Consider the following 18,456-nt stretch of genomic DNA (forward strand, 5'->3'; position numbering starts at 1 on the left):
GTGTAACATAGATTTGTAGTGGACCCAGTGAGAAAGGTTGTGTCATTTTTCTCCACCTTAATTCAGCAAAGGAAACAAACGGGGATAATCCAAGGTTGAGGCTTGCCTGGGTATAATCAGAAATAAGATAACAAGAGATTCAAGAAGGGAACAGTCTAGAATTTATTTGGTTTACCAAGGGGTCAAGATGGAGAGAAAAGGAGAATGGGGCTAGTGCAGGAGAGATGGCCTAGGAGGGAATTGAGGGGTCACAGGATAAAGAGTATGGACAAAGAGCAGATTTTTGTAAAGGGCATGATATCTTTGTGTGTGGCTGAGATTCGGTGAGTAGATTGAGGAACTGAGTGGTTAAAGTCGTTGAGGGAGAGTTGGTATGTATGGTGAAGTCCCCTAGTATGAAGATAGGGATTGGAGAGGAGAGAAAAATTGTGAGCAAAGTATCAAGCTCATTGAGGAAGGAAGGGTAGGCAACAGCTACCAGGATTTTGATTGTATGGTAGATATGAATAACATGAATCTCAAAGGAAAAGAAGTTGGAGAAACAGGAAGAACCTGGAAGTAGCAATGGGAAGCAAAGAGTATTTCAACTCTCTGGCCTCAGCCAGTGTTCCAAGGAGAACGAGTGAAGGTTCAGCCAGTACTGGAAAGGGTGAAAGGGTAGCCGGGGAGGTTGTGTCATGGGGGGGGGACTGGGAGAAGAGGGAAAGATTTAAAATGAGAGAAAATGTATTACCTATGGACTGCATTCCAGAGGGCACAGTGGAAGGTCCGGTTGGAATTAGATTGAGACTTTGGAGTGAGAGAATTAAGGGGGATGGAATGAGAAGCCAGTAGTGTGGGGTGTGTAGAAGTGGGGTTGGATGATGTTCTACAAGAGTTCAGTCACTGGAATGTGGAGGATATAGCCAGACATGAGGATGTTCATCTTTGAGGGAAAGGTACCACTCCTTTACCCTCAAAGGACAGGCATAGCAGGAGGTGGGAGGCAGTAAAAGCCATCAAATGAGGTTCTATCTCTGGTCCAGTTCCCAGACTTCCTCCCTAATTTTACAGATGAAGAAACTAAGTTTGTGACTAGCAAAGGTGGTCACTTAGGCTGTATGCAGAAGAATTGGGATTTGTACCCCCAAGTGCCTTTGTGATATACCATACTGCAAATGCTGACTCCTTTACCCTTCAAAGAGTGGCAAGCACAAGAACTGAACGTCCAGATAAGCCTGTTTTGAATACTTCTCAAAAGCAAGAAACAACTAACGGGAAAGAACCTGAAAGCCTAAAATAAACAGAATAAATAGTGATAAATGGAAGAGGTAGCTGGAAAGAAATAAATTTAGCTAACTACCTGAAAAGTGAAATGGAATATATTTCAATTAGAACCGATAGTAGTCAAGGAAGAGAGAAACTTAAGTCATTTCTTAGATTTTAAAATATCATCTTGTAGGGGCAGCTAGGTGGTGCAGTGGATAGAGCACCAGCCCTGGATTCAGGAGGACCTGAGTTCGGATCCGGCCTCGGACACTTAATATTTACTACTAGCTGTGTGACCCTGGGCAAGTCACTTAACCCCAATTGCCTCACACATACCAAAAAAATCTTGTTTTTGTCCACCATTATCAAAGGTTAGGAAAGATATTCTTGGGACTGTTAACACTTCTGATGTTAGATGTTAGATATACTGATTAAAAGGAATGAAAAAAATGAAGGATTTGGGTTATTCAACTTTAATAACTATTTTAAAATATGTTATCAGGATCTTGATTAAGGATAGAAAATGGAATGAATTAGCTTACATTTCAAGAAATGAGTTTATTTGACAGGAGGAAAACATCTTTGGCAAAACAGGTCATTAGAACATCTTGCCAAGTGAAATTGCAGATAATTTTTAATAGGATATACCTATTTAAAGGGCAAACTTTTAAAAATAAGATCCAAATATCTTTCCTGGGATAATTTAGATTAGCAATCTCCATTCACACTAGAGTTGGACAACACTTACTTTAGCTTTTTACAGTAAGTTCTTTCTTTTAGCAAAAACAGATGGGAGAAATCATTCATGTTTCCTTCATATTTTTTATTCTAACAGTGTTGAGGATCAACATTTTCTAAGTGATACAAAGGGATAGGAAGTTATTTTTTTCATAGTCATAGTTCATTACTGTCATAGATTATTGGGTTTCTACTATTGCTGAGGACACCAGAGCCTATCTGCAACTCAGATTCATCAGCCTTTTCTCTATTATTCTTGACTCTCCACTATTTTTCATACTATATTTACTTTATTTTTCTTAACATATTTATAAACTCAATTCAAGGAACAATATAGTTTTCTGATTTTCTTGATACCTTTGTTGTCATTCCTTTTTTGTCTTGGTTTGCTAGTGCTCGTCTTTTTCAACATCATTAATATTTGGCCACACAATTAATATTGGCCACACAATTCAATGGATCCTTTTCTTCTTCTCTTATAAGATAGCTCCATTTCTGTGATCTCAAAGCTACACATGTATAAAACAAGTTCATGTCATAGCCCCAAACTCTGGTAGGTTTTTAGTTTTCCTTATCTCTCCTGGTAGCACTTCTACCTTTTAGTGTCCCAATAATCAGCTTTCCTTCTACATCCAGTTCAGTCATTCAGTCTGCATTTATCACCAAACCTTACCAGTCCACAAGAATTTATTCAAGCAGCTTGCTATATGATAGGCTCTGCAAGGATACAAAGACAAAGATACTCCCCCTTTTAGGAAGTCACATTCTAATGAGTGAGACAACAGGTAAATAACTGTACATCAAAGACGTATAGAGGATACACATCCAGTCTCAGAGGAAAAGGGGAGGATGAGCAAAAGTCTCTTTGTAGAAGGTGGTGTTTGAACTGAGACCCTCCCCTTCTTTATTCCCATTGACCTATTTCTGATCTACTTTGCCACCCTTCAGATCAGTCTTCCAAATCCAACCAACTCATAAGAACAAATTGTCTTCCTTGGGTGTAATTTCCCTCCCCTTTTGTTTAGAACCTAATAGTGACTCCACATTGTGCTTGTAAATTTAAAACATGTTATAATGTCACTTTGCTCATTTTCTGTTCTGGCCCATGTTCTGTGTTCCAACCACATACCTACTTCTCACCTTTCCGGCACTCCTTGCCATTCTTGTCTTTAAGCAATCCACAAGCCATTCTTACCTTCCTGGAACACATCTACTCATATTTTGAGGTCCTTTGTCTATTACTATCACCTATCACATTCTCTCACCTTTTCAACAGTTCTTGCTCGTATTCTTATCCTCTATAAGCAAATCTACTCATTGATAAAGACTTAGATCATCTTGAAGCTATTCCATAAACCATTTTCCCTTCACAAAATACTATTTAAAAAAAAATAATCTTAGCAATGAATGTCTCACAGGTGGTCACTCTAATCACTTCAGGTCCAATAAATGGATAAACAAGTATTTTTAAGTACCAACTATGTGCCTGACACAGTGCTAGGCACTGGCGTTAGAAAGAAATGAAATTCTGTCCTCAAGGAGTTTATAGCCTACTGAAGATAAAACATGTACATAAAGAAGTATAAACATTAAATAAATAAAAGTGGTGGTAGACCAGTAACAGCTGAAGGAATTGGGAAAGACTTCACTTAGAAGGTAATGCTTGAGGAGAGTTTTGAAGGAAACAAGACACTCTGATGGGTAGAACTGAGGAGGGAGTACATTCTAAGCACGAGGGTGATAATTGGCAGTATAAACACATAGATAAAAGAATGGAGTGTCATTTCTGAGCAGCAAAAATCCAGTTTGGCTGGATTGTTGAGTGCAAGAAGGCAAATGATGGATGAGTTTGTAAAGGTTGATTGGGGCTTTAAAAAGAAAGCAGAGGACTGTTTGATTCTGGAGGCAGGAGAGACCTAATAAGAGTTTATTGACTAAAAGAGTATCATGGTCAGACTTCTATAGAAAATTCGCATAGACAGCTAAGTGTAGGATGGATTTGAAAGGAGTGACACAAGGCAGAGAGACTAATTAGGGGGCTATTTTAATAATTCAGGCAAAAGATACTGAGGGCCTGAACTAAGGGGACGGATGCAAGATAAGTTGTAAGGCTAGAAGTGACAAGATTTGGTAACTGACTAAATATGTGGTTTAAGACAGAATGAGAAACTAAGGATAATGCCAAAGTTCTGAATCTAGATGCCCTTAACTGAAATAGGGAAGTTCAGAAAAGGGAAGTGCTTTGGGGAAAAGATAATGAGATCTATTTTAGTTATGTTGAATTTGAAATGCCTATAAAACACCCAGTTTTAGATGCCTATGGAACCTATTAGGCAGCTGGAAATTCTTGACTAATGGTCAAGAGAGAGCCTAGGGTTAGGTGTATAGAGTCAGGAATTACCTGTTTAGAGATCATGAAATCCATGAAGGCTGGTGAGAATTTAGTGAGAAACTAGAAGGGAGCCCCAAAAAGAGTGTTGTGGAGTAGCCACTTTTAGGAGGAATGAGCCAACAAAGGAAATTAAAAGGGAGCAGGGAGATAAGTGGGAGAAAAACTGGGAGGGGTGAAAAGAGGGGCAGGAGAGAAGGGAGGGTGTATTCATTCCTCCCATAGCTTTTCCTCCTCCTGCTCTGAATATGTGTATTTATCTCAGTACAGCTGTTGTTGGTCATGGTTTTGGAAAGGTTTTATGATTCTATTGACAGTAGTAATAACCAGTGTTTATGTGGTACTTTAAATTTTGCACAGCACCTGATATTTTTTCATTTCAGTCTCACAGCCCTACTGTAGAGGTATTGCATATGCTATTCCCCATTTTAAAGATGAGGACATTGAGGCTTAAAGGTTATGATTTGGGGGCAGCTAGGTGGCGCAATAGATAAAGCACCAGCCCTGGATTCAGGAGAATCTGAGTTCAAATCCGGCCTCAGACACTTGACACTTACTAGCTGTGTGACCCTGGACAAGTCACTTAACCCTCATTGCCCTGGCCCCCCTCCCCCCCCCCAAAATTTATGATTTACCTGTGGTCTCAACAATGGCAAAAAGATTCCAATCGTTGTCTTTCCTAACTCCACCATACTGCTGCTTTTTTGTGTTCATGCATGTGTGTTTGTGGTTGCTTATCTCCTTAATATCTATTAATTTTATATATTCCTTAAAGAAAGACACACTTAGCCTTCTACGCCCTCTTTAACTCCTCAAGGACCTAGGACAGTATTTTCTGCACAGTAAAACTTGATAAATGCTGATTGAATGACATCATTTTTACTTAAATGTTCATTTGATAACTGAGAGATTCCTGCTGTGGTTTTTGTTTTTAAAAAGATGGAATAATATTACTAGGTTGTGCCAATTAGACCTCATTCTGTCTTCCTTGACCCTACCACCATTGCTATGTTAATGAAAGAAGAGAAAAAAGGGTAATTTGGAAAAAGCTAAAGGTTGTGAGAGGGTAGGAGCAACAAAGGACGGTGTTATCTCTCCTAAGCAACAAATTCTTCCACCACTCCATTCCTCCTTATACTCCCTTTGCCATTTGTTTGAATAGTTCCCAAGGCCCATCCCAAACTGCTAAAGTCAACTTCATGATGAAACAAGCTGTCCAGTAGTAAATCCTAATTAGTATACGAAGTTCTGACTTTGACTTGGCTAGAGGAGTTAGGCTATCTGTTAACCTAGGCTATTCTCAGTAAACTCCCTAAATAGATATTGTAATTACTTAGATGATGTTTGTTCAGCTATAATGTGTCTAGTTCCAGCTATTAGATAATTGTTTTTAATTAGTCAAGTCAGTTTCTAACATTTTTCTGTTGATATTTTCAGTAAATAATGGTCTAAATAGATAAATTAGATATATGAGAACCAAGTTATCCAGACCTTTCCTTTCTAATTTGCTTTTTCACACTAGCTCAAATGAAAAGGAATCAAATTTTAACACATAGTATTTCACAGTAAAATGAATCATTTATCACAAAAAATAGGTGTTGGCAGCTGGGTTTTGATTTTTTTTTTCCCACCAACCACCAAAACAAGTTTTCCCACTAAGGAAAGGTCATCTGCACCTTATGTGATAATAGAACTCTATTTGTTCATTATAGCATATACTGTGTGACATTAAGCAGAGCCTGGAGAGGTTTAATTAGAAAATTAACATTTTATCCACATAGATTTTAAATATATGTTACTGTCAGCTATTAAAAGTGATCACTGAAATTTGAGATTGAATATTATTAAGAAGATGCTTTGCTTCTGCCATTTATATTTTTAAAACTGACTTTTAGCCCATTAAATTATTTAATTTTGATCCAAGAAATAGGTGAAAGAATCTGTCTACAGTTTTTTATTTTCCCTAAAAGAAAGTTAGATTGCTGGGATATTAGAAAACTAGGAAAAATTAAAATGTACCTATCCTGAGTTCTGAATGACGGTGTGTTTTACTAACTCAGTTAAACTAAGAGTCAGAACCACACCCACCAGTTATCATTAGTCAAAAGGAGGGCTTGAACTTTGTGGAATACTTTATTGGATAACTGGCAATGACTAAAACAGATACCCTTTAAAGCAATATATTTTGCTTACATGGTACTGTAATTTTTACCTCATCAGGCATATATTTCTGGTTACTGAATTAGTAGGTAATGAAAGAATAAGCAGTGGACAATGAACTTTTTCATTTAACAGGTAATTGGCTACAGTTAAGTTTTACAAATACTCTATCACTAAATAGAAATGAGATAGATGGTTCTAAATTTGACAAACCAAAATATTACTTTAGTGTTTTTATTTGTTAAGCAACTGAATTGAAATTTGAGAGCATAGAATGGATTAATTATTTGGGTGGATTATTATTATGTTGGATTAATTATTTGTGTTTTTATTTGACCAGAAGCTTAATAATCTGAAAAAAATGTAATTAAAAGTCTTCTATATATGCTGGTCCTCCCAATGCATTATAGTAGTCTTTGAAGAGTGCAAAGCTATGTTTACTTTTACTTGAAGTTACCAATTTTGACTTTTGCAGTGTTTGAGCAACACCCCTCCACTTACTGAGTATTTCCTCAACGATAAATATCAAGAAGAATTGAATTTTGACAATCCCTTAGGAATGAGAGGTGAAATAGCGAAATCTTATGCTGAACTCATCAAGCAAATGTGGTCCGGAAAATATAGCTATGTCACCCCAAGAGCCTTTAAGGTTGGTATGATGTGCATGGAGGGAGGGAATGCCTATTAATTCATTGAAATATTGCTATGTGAAATTAATTAAAAGAGGTTTTTGATATAAAATTCACCTGAAGAGCATAGTAAACCTTTTTCTCTAAATTTAAAAGATTTAAATTTTAGCATATGATTAAAACCTTTGTCCCTATGGGGTTTTTTTTGGGGGGGGGGGCGGTTGTTTTTTTGGTGAGGCAGTTGGGGTTAAGTGACTTGCCCAGGGTCACACAGCTAGTAAGTGTCAAGTGTCTGAGGCCAGATTTGAACTCAGGTCCTCCTGACTCCAGGGCTGGTGCTCTATCTATTGTACCACCTAGCTGCCTCCCATGTATTTTTAAACTCACCTTGCTACGGTATAATTTTTCAAGAAATTACTATCATTCAATGAGCTTAAGAGGTATAATTTAACTATTGGATTTATTTTGAACAAAAATATTTAATGATGAAGTGAGTATAAGTTCTTTGGTTCTTATATTTGGCCCAGATTTAGTGAAACCAAACTAATTTTGCATTGTCTTTATATAAACTGTAGTATCTATATACAGGTATAGACATACAAGCATACACATACATACACCCTTGTACCCATATCTGATTATAAAGAAATAATATTACAAGTGATACAAATATTTTTTGGAAGTGCATAAGGAGAAGAAATAGACAGTTTTCTGATCCTTTTTATATACAAAGATTTAAACACTAATTATAGGTCATTCTTTTTCATTAATGAAATTTCCCCAAGATCCCCTTCTAGGCAACACTTTGTACTTGATTTTTTTTTTAAACCAATATCTTAATGCTGAATATAGTATCAGATTTGTTTGATTTTGGTTGGTTTGATTTCTTTTTTGTTCCTTGTTTTAAGAGACGGGATTAACTAATAAATTTGAAAATAAATAATACTAACTAATTTTTGCCTGTGTTTATATGTGTACCACATATATACCTATGTGTGTACACATATAATATAAAAATATAAATTAATCCTATTGCCTCTGTACATTATTAATTTCCAAAGGATAATTTAGTAATTCGTAAAATCTGTCAGTAAATAAATGGTTGTTGAATTTATTGGAAGATTATTGGATTGATCCACAAAATGCCTTGAGTCATTTCCCAATAGATACACTGTGAAATGATAGGAACATTTTTTCACAGGAATTACAAACTATCAATGACCACATGAAAACATTCCCTAAATCATTAATAATAAGAGAATTCAAAGGTAAAATAATTCAGGATTCTATTCACACCATGCATATCAGCAAAGATGATAAAAGAAAAGACCCATCCATGTTGAAAGGGCTGTGGGAAGGACCCACAAAGCACTGTGTGTAGAACTGTGAAGTGATACAACAATTCTGAATTTTCTGATTTTTTTCATTTGTAATCATACAAGAAAACTGTCCAGTGCTTTGAAATATAGCAATCCCACTCCTGGGATATACCCCAAAGAAGTAAAAAACAAACATCCATTATATTCTAAAATATTCATGGCCAAATATAGCAAACAACTGGAAAAAAGAATGTGAATATTACTTTACAGTAAGAAATGATGAATGTGAAAAATTATAAGAAACATAAAAATATTTATATGAACTGAAAGGAAAAATTTACACGAACATGGTGACAGTGACTAGAGCCATATAAATGAAAAGATCATTGAAAGGAAATTGAACTTCAGGTAAATTTTTTTTTTAATACAGAAGGTCCTAGAGAACACATAGTGAAACATAGCTTCCCTCTCATAACAAAAAAATGAGAAATTACTAGGGCATAATATTGAATGTCTATTGTCAAACAGGGCAGCCAGGTGGCACAATGGATAGAATGCCAAGCCTGAATTGAGGAAGATTCATCTTCCAGAGTTCAAATCTGTACTCAGACCCTTAGTGGCTATGACCTTGGGCAAGTTACTTTACCCTGTTTGCCTAAATTTCCTTATCTGTAAAATGAGTGGGGGAGGGGGGTAAATGGTACAGTGGATAAAGCACCAGCCCTGGATTCAGGAAGACCTGAGTTCAAATCCAGCCTCAGACACTTGACACTAGCTATGTGACTCTGGGCAAGTCACTTAATCCTCATTGCCCTGCACAAAAAGGGGGGGGGGCTGGAAAAGGAAATGGCAAACCACTCCAAGAAAACCCCAACTGGGGTCACAAAGAGTCAGAGACGAGTGAGCAACAACAAATTGTCGAACAAGGTCTCTTTAACGAATGTTTGTGTTTTATTGTTTTTCTTTGGCACAAGGGAGAAGGATTAAACTGTAAAAATGAGAGGCTTGGACTAGATGGTGTGAAGTGATTCATATCTAGACAGGTGTCAACATTTTTTTAAATTTCATTAGGTAAAAATCTTTATGTAAAGCATTCTATTGAAAATAAGAGAAAATAAGAGCACTGGCCCTGGATTCAGGAGGACCTGAGTTCAAATCCGACCTCAGACACTTGGCACTTGCTAGCTGTGTGACCCTGGGCAAGTCACTTAACCCTCATTGCCCTGCAAAAAATAAAAAATAAAGTAAGAGAAATATAGTAAACAGCATAGTGTGGTCGAAAAGACCTCTGGGTTTGAAGCCAGAGGATGTGGGTTTTAAATCCAAGGTCTACTGTTTTCTGCCTAAAATGACTTTACACAAGTCATTTAACCCTTTTGCTACCATCATTCATAAAAATGCAATTATTAGATTAGATGATACATAGGGGTCCTGGCCAGCTCTAAATCTATAAAGCCATGAATTTCAAGAACAGTCTGTGGAGCTTTTTGTATCTGGCACATGACAACATAAAAGCCCAATATCAAAGGGCCAGCTGTTAACACAATTATTTCTTATTTTTATTATTATTATTGTATGGGTTATTATTATTTGTCATATGTGGGTTGTTGGATTTTTTTCTGCCTCAGTGCTAATTCTTTGAGCCACGTAAAGATATAAAACAAGTAGTCAACTAATAGTCATTTATTAAGTACGTGTCATGTGCTATAAAAATAAAGACAAAATGAAATACTCCCTGCCCTCAAGAAATTTTTTTTTCCTTGGGAGGAGAAACCTTGATATATGTAGTGTTTATAATTGTTTGAGTGTTTACAGGATATATTAAATAAAATGTAACCATGCTTTTCAAAAAAAATTCATTAATCAGTTCATAGACAGAACTGCATTTAACTCCTTTGCTTTCATTGTAGACACAAGTAGGACGTTTTGCACCTCAATTTTCTGGGTATCAACAGCAAGACTGCCAAGAATTACTAGCTTTCCTTTTAGATGGTCTACATGAAGATTTGAATAGAATTAGGAAAAAACCTTATATTCAACTGAAGGATGCTGATGGGAGGCCTGACAAGGTAAGTTTCCCTGCGTTGTTACCTTGTGTAACATTTGTAATTTTGTAATAGTATTGTAAAAATGTGTTTGTTTTATTTGTAGGTGGTTGCTGAAGAAGCCTGGGAAAACCATTTAAAGAGAAATGACTCTATCATAGTAGATATATTTCATGGCCTTTTCAAATCAACCTTAGTTTGTCCTGAGTGTGCTAAGATTTCAGTAACATTTGATCCTTTTTGTTACTTGACACTTCCACTGCCTATGAAAAAAGAGCGTACCTTGGAAGTTTATTTAGTTAGAATGGATCCACTTACCAAACCTATGCAGGTAAATATTATCATTTACAGGTAAATAGCACTATTTATATCATACTTATAGCATTAGTACAAATTCATTTTGAACTTTCGTTTTTCAAACCCAATTTAGGTAAAAACAGGTTGATTATATGTTGCCAAGGATTTATGTTCTCAAGAATTTAAAACATGATAATTTTTAGAATATTAAAAAATTTCATAATTGTGTAGCATTACTTTCCCTTTAAAAGTTACAAAAACAAAATAGTTCCTGTCCTCAAGGAACTTAGATCCTATTGTGTTTTCTCTCAACCAATATTTATTAGTTTTCTGGGCCATTTAGTTCATTTTGTCACAGAGTATGATACTGTTAATGAATTGATAAAATTACTTATCACTCCAGTCCTCCATTCCTTCAGTCTCCTTTTTCTTCCTGAGCAGTACCCTCTTACTAATGTCTGACTACATTAAGTTTTCCTACTTCACCTGGGACACTATCTCATATTTAGTTTTTTCCTGATCTCTTTCTGCAATAAAACTAAAGTGTGTCTAACTCATTATGGCTTAGTCAGAGGAAGTGACAAGGTAATTTGATAAAACTAATTTGAATTAATGATTGGTGTTAATAGTTAAGTTAAATTAATGTGTTACCCTTCCCAGATTAAGATTTGAATTTCAGTTCCCAATTTATTTGGAACTAAAACCAACTTGTGAGTTTGTAATGGGACCCTTAAGCAGGATTAAAGATGGAACCTTTGAAATCTGGTCATTTACCTATGCCACCTACAGTGGATACATGCCTATTTAACTTAAAATGGAGAAAATTTCTCTTTCCTCAGAGGGTCTGGTCAAAAGTACATGAAAAATCCACCACTACACAATTAAAAATGCATGTCATTTTTACCTTTCCACACAAAGATTGCAAGGTATTATCTAGTTAGGCCTTGTTAAACTTTTTCCACTCGCAACCCCCTTTTGCCCAAGAAATTTTTATGCAACCCCAGGTATATAGATATGTAAAATAAATATACAAATCAAACATTTGCTGCTAAATGTTTCATGATCCCCACATTGAATAACGTGACTCCATATGGGGTTGCAACCCACAGTTTGAGAAGCTTTGTTTTAGAATGCAATCATCATACCATATGTATATATTGCCCAATAATAAACCATAATCCAGCTAACACATCATAGATTTTTTTTTCCCCCAGTGGACCTGTTAACCTCTGAGATCACTGCATACATGAGTTTTTAGTTACAACTTAGCTTTTACTCCCCAAACTCTCCTGGGCATCAAACTGGGACTAGAAAGGGCTGGAAAGATATGAATAATTCACACATAAATTATTATTATGAGAATCACTGTGGATTTCCTTACAAAAACTCTGTGAGGTTGGGTGTGCCAGTCTTGTTGTCCCCAAATTCCAGCGGGGTTAAATGTCCAGTCACATAGCTAGTAAATATCAAAACCAAAACCTGAACTCTGGATTTGTGGCCCCAAAACCACTGCTCTTTCCATTACACTCTGTTGCCTAGTGACCCAGAAGTATACTTGTGGACTTTATTCTGAACCCAGATTATAATTGGGATGCCTTAAGCAGTACTGTAAATAAGAAGAAAAATTTTAAATAGGGAACCTTCCAAAAGATAAATTAACGTCTTCATTTATACCTTATTGATGCTTTCTCCAAAGTATATATAGATAGATATCTAGATATCTATCTATATATTGTATGTATGTGTGTATGCACACACATACATATGCCCATATCTACATGTATACTGTGTTTATACACATATACATATGCCAGAGAGGGAAATACCAGATCTGCCCTGCTCCTTATTTCCTCCTCAGTCAAGCAAAACTGCTTATTTCATGAATAGCTCTTTTTCTGCTTCACTTCTTTGTAACTTTTTCCATATTCTTGGCAGGAATAAAAGAGTGTGTTTGCTGTTGGGAACAATTCAAAACTGAGAATGTGTTCTGCCTTTTTTTTTTTTAACTGAGATCAGAGAGGCTTCTTGTCCTTTAAAGTTAGGTTTTATATTCCCTTCGTTATAAATACAAGTTTATAGATCTCTCAAAAGATGAAATGTGTTCTATACAGTGAGCACATTAGTACCAATGCACTTTCTTATTCTCACTTTCTCTCTGTCTTTTCTTTTATTTATATAGAGAGAGATACATGGAAAAAGAGAGAAACATAAACAGGGCTCCCAATACTCACTGTACCTGGGGAAAAAATAGTCATACAGCAACTTTCATCTCTGTTGTGATTTGTCATTTTCAGAGCTTTCATATACATGATCTTGATTGTCACAGTTATTTGATTCCAAAATAGTTATGACGTAGCTAGCCTTAGTTGACTCAAATCATTATTGGATATACTTATAAAACATAGCTAGCTAGTCTTAGTAAACTAATGGCCTTAGTCTTAGTGGACTAGTTATGTCCTATGACTACATCTGAACAAGTAATGAGGTCCCTTCCACTGCTTAAATTTTTTATTTCTACAGGTAGTGGGGCAAGTAGGAAGGTGAAACACTAGGAAATTGTGAGAAGAAAAACAATCTTTAGAGTCTGTAAGAAAAGCAAACTTGGAATAAGGAAGATACTCATTCTTTGACAAGAGCAGATTAGTTAATTTCTCCAGGCCTCCCTCAGTTTTCTCGTCTGTAAAATGAGAGGATTGGACTCAGTGACCTCTGAGATCCTAGAAAATAGAAAAACATGAAAAGTTTTTAGTTATCTTTTCAAGCTTTAAATGAAATAAATATTTGTCTTGAGATTTAATTATCCACAAATTTTTCTATAAGAACGTCTAATTTTTATATTCTGGTTTGTTGAAGAAAAAATTCTAGAAGTCTGAATAAAACAGTGTCATCTTGCAAAGAGGTTGAGAAGAAGACTAAGAAAATACCATCAGATTTGGCAATTAGATCATTTATAACTTTGGAGGTAGTTATTTCAGTTGGAGCCATTTTTTTTCTTACTGGTTGAACAATACATTTTTGGAATTTGTAGACTGAGGGATAGAACTTTTGTTCTGTACAGAGATATTGAGTGAACTATAAATGTTACTATCATTAGTGAATTAGCTGACGTAGTTGTACACAGAGATGTGTAAGCCGCCTTGTAGGACAAACCACCCATTTTGTAAGGAGACTTTGTGGTAAAGAAGTTAAAAGAAATGAGTCAATGAATGACTTAAGTCATTGAAAGGCTCATATTAAATACATTATATTCATCTACTTCTTAAGAGACATTCATTTTGTTGGAAATAAGGGTATATGAAAAGAGTCTTCTTGCCTAAATCTTAACATTCTTCAAAAATGCCAAATTGTAACTTGTTTTTTGGTTTTTTGTTTCATTTTGTTTTTGTGCTTAGTACAAAGTAGTTGTTCCCAAAATTGGAAATATATTAGATCTTTGCACAGCTCTATCGGCTTTATCAGGGGTACCAGCTGATAAGGTAAGATTCTTTTTTTTTTGAGACAAATACATATAATGTTTAATGTTTATTTTAATGTTTAATTTTTCAGCTTTGTGGATTCAATTTAATAGCGATTCTTTGTATTTCCTTTTAGATGATAGTTACTGATATATACAATCACAGATTTCACAGAATATTCGCCATGGATGAAAACCTTAATAGTATTATGGAACGGGATGATATTTATGTGTAAGTTCATATCATATGTTGTACAGTAGATTATCTCAGAAACGTTTACAAAGGAAATATGCCATTCTGAGGTTTTATGGTCACTATTTTTCTTACAGATTTGAAATTACAATCAATAGAACAGAAGATACTGAGCAAGTCATAATTCCTGTTTGTTTAAGAGAAAAGTACAGACACACAGGTTATAGCCATCATAGTGGTTCATCGCTCTTTGGCCAACCTTTTCTTATGGCAGTACCTAGAAATAATACTGAAGAAAAACTCTACAATCTTCTATTATTGAGGATGTGGTAAGTGCCTGCCAATTTACATTAAGAAAGTAAATGAGAAATCTAAATAAATATCTGATATAAATCATGTAAAGTACTTTCAGAACATGTGGGTAGCTTTTTTTCTTCAAGGGTTGAGTATTGATAGGCAGCATTTTTTTTAATAAAGTATTTTTTTTTCCTGTTACATATAAAGATAGTTCTCAACTTTTGTTTATACAAGCTTTCCAATTTCAGATTTTTCTCCCTCCCTCCCCTCCCTCCCCCCCTCCCCTAGACAGCAGGTAATCTGATATAGGTTATATATATATATATATATATATATATATATATATATATATATACACATACATACATACATACATACATAACATTAAACATATTTTTGCATTAGTCATGTTATAAGTGAAAAATCAGAGCAATGACATAAAACCTCAAAATAGAAAAACAACAGCACCAAAAACAAAAGAAATAGTATGATTCATTCAGCATCTGTACTCCACAGTTCTTTTTCTTTTTTTTTTTCCTGGATTTGGAGATCCTCTTCTATCATGAGTTGCCTGGAACTCTTCTGTATCATTGCACTGGTGAGAAGAATATAGTCCATCACAGTAGATCAACACACAATGTTGATGATACTGTGTACAATGTTCTTCTGGTTCTGCTCATCTCACTCATCATCAGCCCACGAAAGACGCTCCAGGTTTCTCTGAACTCCTCCTGCTCATCATTTCTTACAGCACAATAGTATTCCATTACATTCATATACCACAACTTGTCCAGCCATTCCCCAATTGATGGGTATCCCCTCAACTTCCAATTCCTTGCCACCACAAAAAGAGCAACTATAAATATTTTTGTACATATGGGTCCCTCTCCCCTTTCCATGATCTCTTTGGGGAAAAGACCCAAAAGTGTTATTGCTGGGTCAAAGGGTATGTGCAGCTTTATAGCCCTTTGGGCATAATTCCAAATTGCTCTCCAGAATGGTTGGATCAGTTCACAGCTCCACCAACAGTGCATTAGTGTTCCAATTTTCCCACAGCTTCTCCAACATTTATTATTTTCCTTTTTTGTAATTTTAGCCAATCTGATAGGTGTCAGGTGGTACCTCAGAGTTGTTTTAATTTGCATCTCTCTAATCATTAGAGATTTAGAGCATTTTTTTCATATGGGAATAGATAGCTCTGGTTTCTTCATCAGAAAACTGGATAGGCAGCATTTTAAAAGATTCTTCTTTAGCCCCCTAAAAATCTTTATTTGTGCTAATATGTATAGCAACTATGGAATATAGATTCTTGGCAGATAACAGTCTTGATCTATCATTTCCTTCCTGAGCGGTAGCCCACTTTTTTCAGTACAAATCCATGCTCAGTGTATTTTAATGTTAGGAGGAAGCTTAGAAATCATCTAATCCAGTTCCTTCATGTTACATATATGTGGAAATAATTGTTAGTCATTTGTTAATTGTCTTGTCTGAATTTGAAGGAAATGCATTATCTTTGCCACAAATTTAGAAATAAAGCTAAATTTAGTCCATATACATCTTAGAATTAATTTTACTCATTAGAAATAAAAGACATGGGGACAGCTAGATGGTGCAGTGGATAGAGCACCGGCCCTGGAGTCAGGAGTACCTGAGTTCAAAATCCAGCCTTGGACACTTAACACTTACTAGCTGTGTGACCTTGGGCAAGTCACTTAACCCCAATTGCCTCACCCCCCCAAAAAAATTCAGAAATAAAATACATGGGGCGGCTAGGTGGCGCAGTGGATAAAGCACTGGCCTTGGATTCAGGAGGACCTGAGTTCAAATTCAGTCTCAGACACTTGACACTTAACTAGCTATGTGACCCTAGGCAAGTCACTTAACCCTCATTGCCCTGCAAAAAAAAAAACAAAAAAACAAAGAAAGAAAGGCTGTATATATTTATATTTATTTATACACACACACACACACAATTTTGGTCAGATTTACTTATGGTATTATGTTTTGTAAATTTACCTTTTTAATTTTGCCTAGGTCTAAAAGCTTCCCAACAGACATTTTCATTATAAAGTAACTTGTGATTGATTGCAGTTGACTGGGAAGTCGGGGGTTGGGGAAGGAGATTAGACATTAGAATATACGATTTATGGCTTATCCTGATTTTATTTTAGCCGTTATGTAAAAACATCTACTGAAACTGAAGATATGGAAGGATCCCTACACTGCTGTAAGGACCAAAATATTAATGGGAATGGCCCAAATGGAATCCATGAAGAATGTTCCCCAAGTAAGAGTTGCCTATTTAAATTTTAGAATGTATTCTCATTCACTGCTGTTTAAGATGTATTTGATCACCAATAAGAACTTGATTCATTATTTTAAATGGCTGATTCATGTTCTTGGAAATAACTCTTATACTGTTTTGGTTTTCATTCTTTTATTCCCAGTACCTGGCATAGTGGTGCTTAATAATGAAAAAACTTTGGTGGAGGACAGGAAATATGAGCTAACATTCTTTTTGTTTTGTTTTTGTTTTTTGTGGGGCAGTGAGGGTTATGTGACTTGCCCAGGGTCACACAGCTGGTAAGTGTCAAGTGTCTGAGGCCACATTTGAACTCAGGTCCTCCTAAATCCAGGGCTGGTGCTTTATGCACTTTGCCACCTAGCTGCCCCCATGAGCTAACATTTTTTTTTTTAAATCAGTCAGTGTTTATTGCCTATTATGTGCACATACAAAGAATGAAACAATTCCTTCTCTCAAAGAGCTCACACTGTAACCTAGAGACAAGTACACATATACGTATATACAAAATAAAGAAAATAAATACAAAGTAGTTAAATACAAGGTAGGGAGGGAGCAGAACTTCAGGTAAATGAGAGGAAGTTTCTAAAAAGAATGAATAATAAAATAATGAAGAAAAACTTAATGATCTTGATAATATTGCCTAGGGTCTACCCTGTTATTTTCAGCTGAGCAGATAAATGAGTTGCATCAGGAGGTATATTTTAGTCTTGCACATGAGCAGTTTAGGCAGAACATTACTGTTGAGACGTAAGATATACACCGACAAGGACTGAATGGTTTGTTTTATACACACACACACACACACACACACACACACACCTTTAAAAAATAAGGAAAAAGGGGCAGCTAGGTGGCGCAGTGGATAGAGCACCGGCCCTGGATTCAGGAGGACCTGAGTTCAAATCCAGCCTCAGACACTTGACACTTACTAGCTGTGTGACCCTGGGCAAGTCACTTAACCCCAATTGCCTCACCAAAAATAAATAAATAAATAAATGATAAGGAAGAACAGCTTTCTAAGGGAAACTTGCAAACACTCAGAATTTCCCCCAAAAATAACCCAAATGGATGTGTATAGCATTTAGTTGCATAAGTTTTCAAAGATGTCTTACTGATGAAATGAAAATTTTGTTCTTTTGATACTGCTTGACTGATTCCTGGTGTCTCATCAAGTCATTATCTTCCAACTGTCCAATTTTAAATTATTTTTTATTTTTTTATTTTATTTTATATTTTTGCAGGGCAATAGGGGTTAAGTGACTTCCCTAGGGTCACACAGCTAGTAAGTGTCAAGTGTCTGAGGTCAGATTTGAACTTAGGTACTCCTGAATCCAGGGCCGGTGTTTCATCCACTGCACCACCTAGCTGCCCCCCTAATTTTA

The 18,456-nt window shown here is 35.8% G+C and overlaps 1 protein-coding gene across 5 annotated transcripts in view; it reads left to right on the forward strand.

Moving 5' to 3' along the window:
- The window catches only part of USP15 (ubiquitin specific peptidase 15), a 179,849-nt gene that overhangs the window by 145,063 nt on the left and 16,330 nt on the right, over positions 1-18,456 (forward strand). For all 5 annotated transcript variants that reach the window (XM_043966591.1, XM_043966592.1, XM_043966593.1 and 2 more), the window contains 7 exons: positions 7,011-7,184; positions 10,394-10,552; positions 10,635-10,859; positions 14,218-14,301; positions 14,417-14,511; positions 14,610-14,801; positions 16,941-17,056. In XM_043966591.1, coding sequence (XP_043822526.1) covers positions 7,011-7,184; positions 10,394-10,552; positions 10,635-10,859; positions 14,218-14,301; positions 14,417-14,511; positions 14,610-14,801; positions 16,941-17,056 — 1,045 coding nt within the window. The remainder of the gene's footprint in view (positions 1-7,010; positions 7,185-10,393; positions 10,553-10,634; positions 10,860-14,217; positions 14,302-14,416; positions 14,512-14,609; positions 14,802-16,940; positions 17,057-18,456) is intronic.

This window comes from Dromiciops gliroides, chromosome 5, assembly GCF_019393635.1.
Source record: "Dromiciops gliroides isolate mDroGli1 chromosome 5, mDroGli1.pri, whole genome shotgun sequence".
NCBI classification, from domain to species: domain Eukaryota; kingdom Metazoa; phylum Chordata; class Mammalia; order Microbiotheria; family Microbiotheriidae; genus Dromiciops; species Dromiciops gliroides.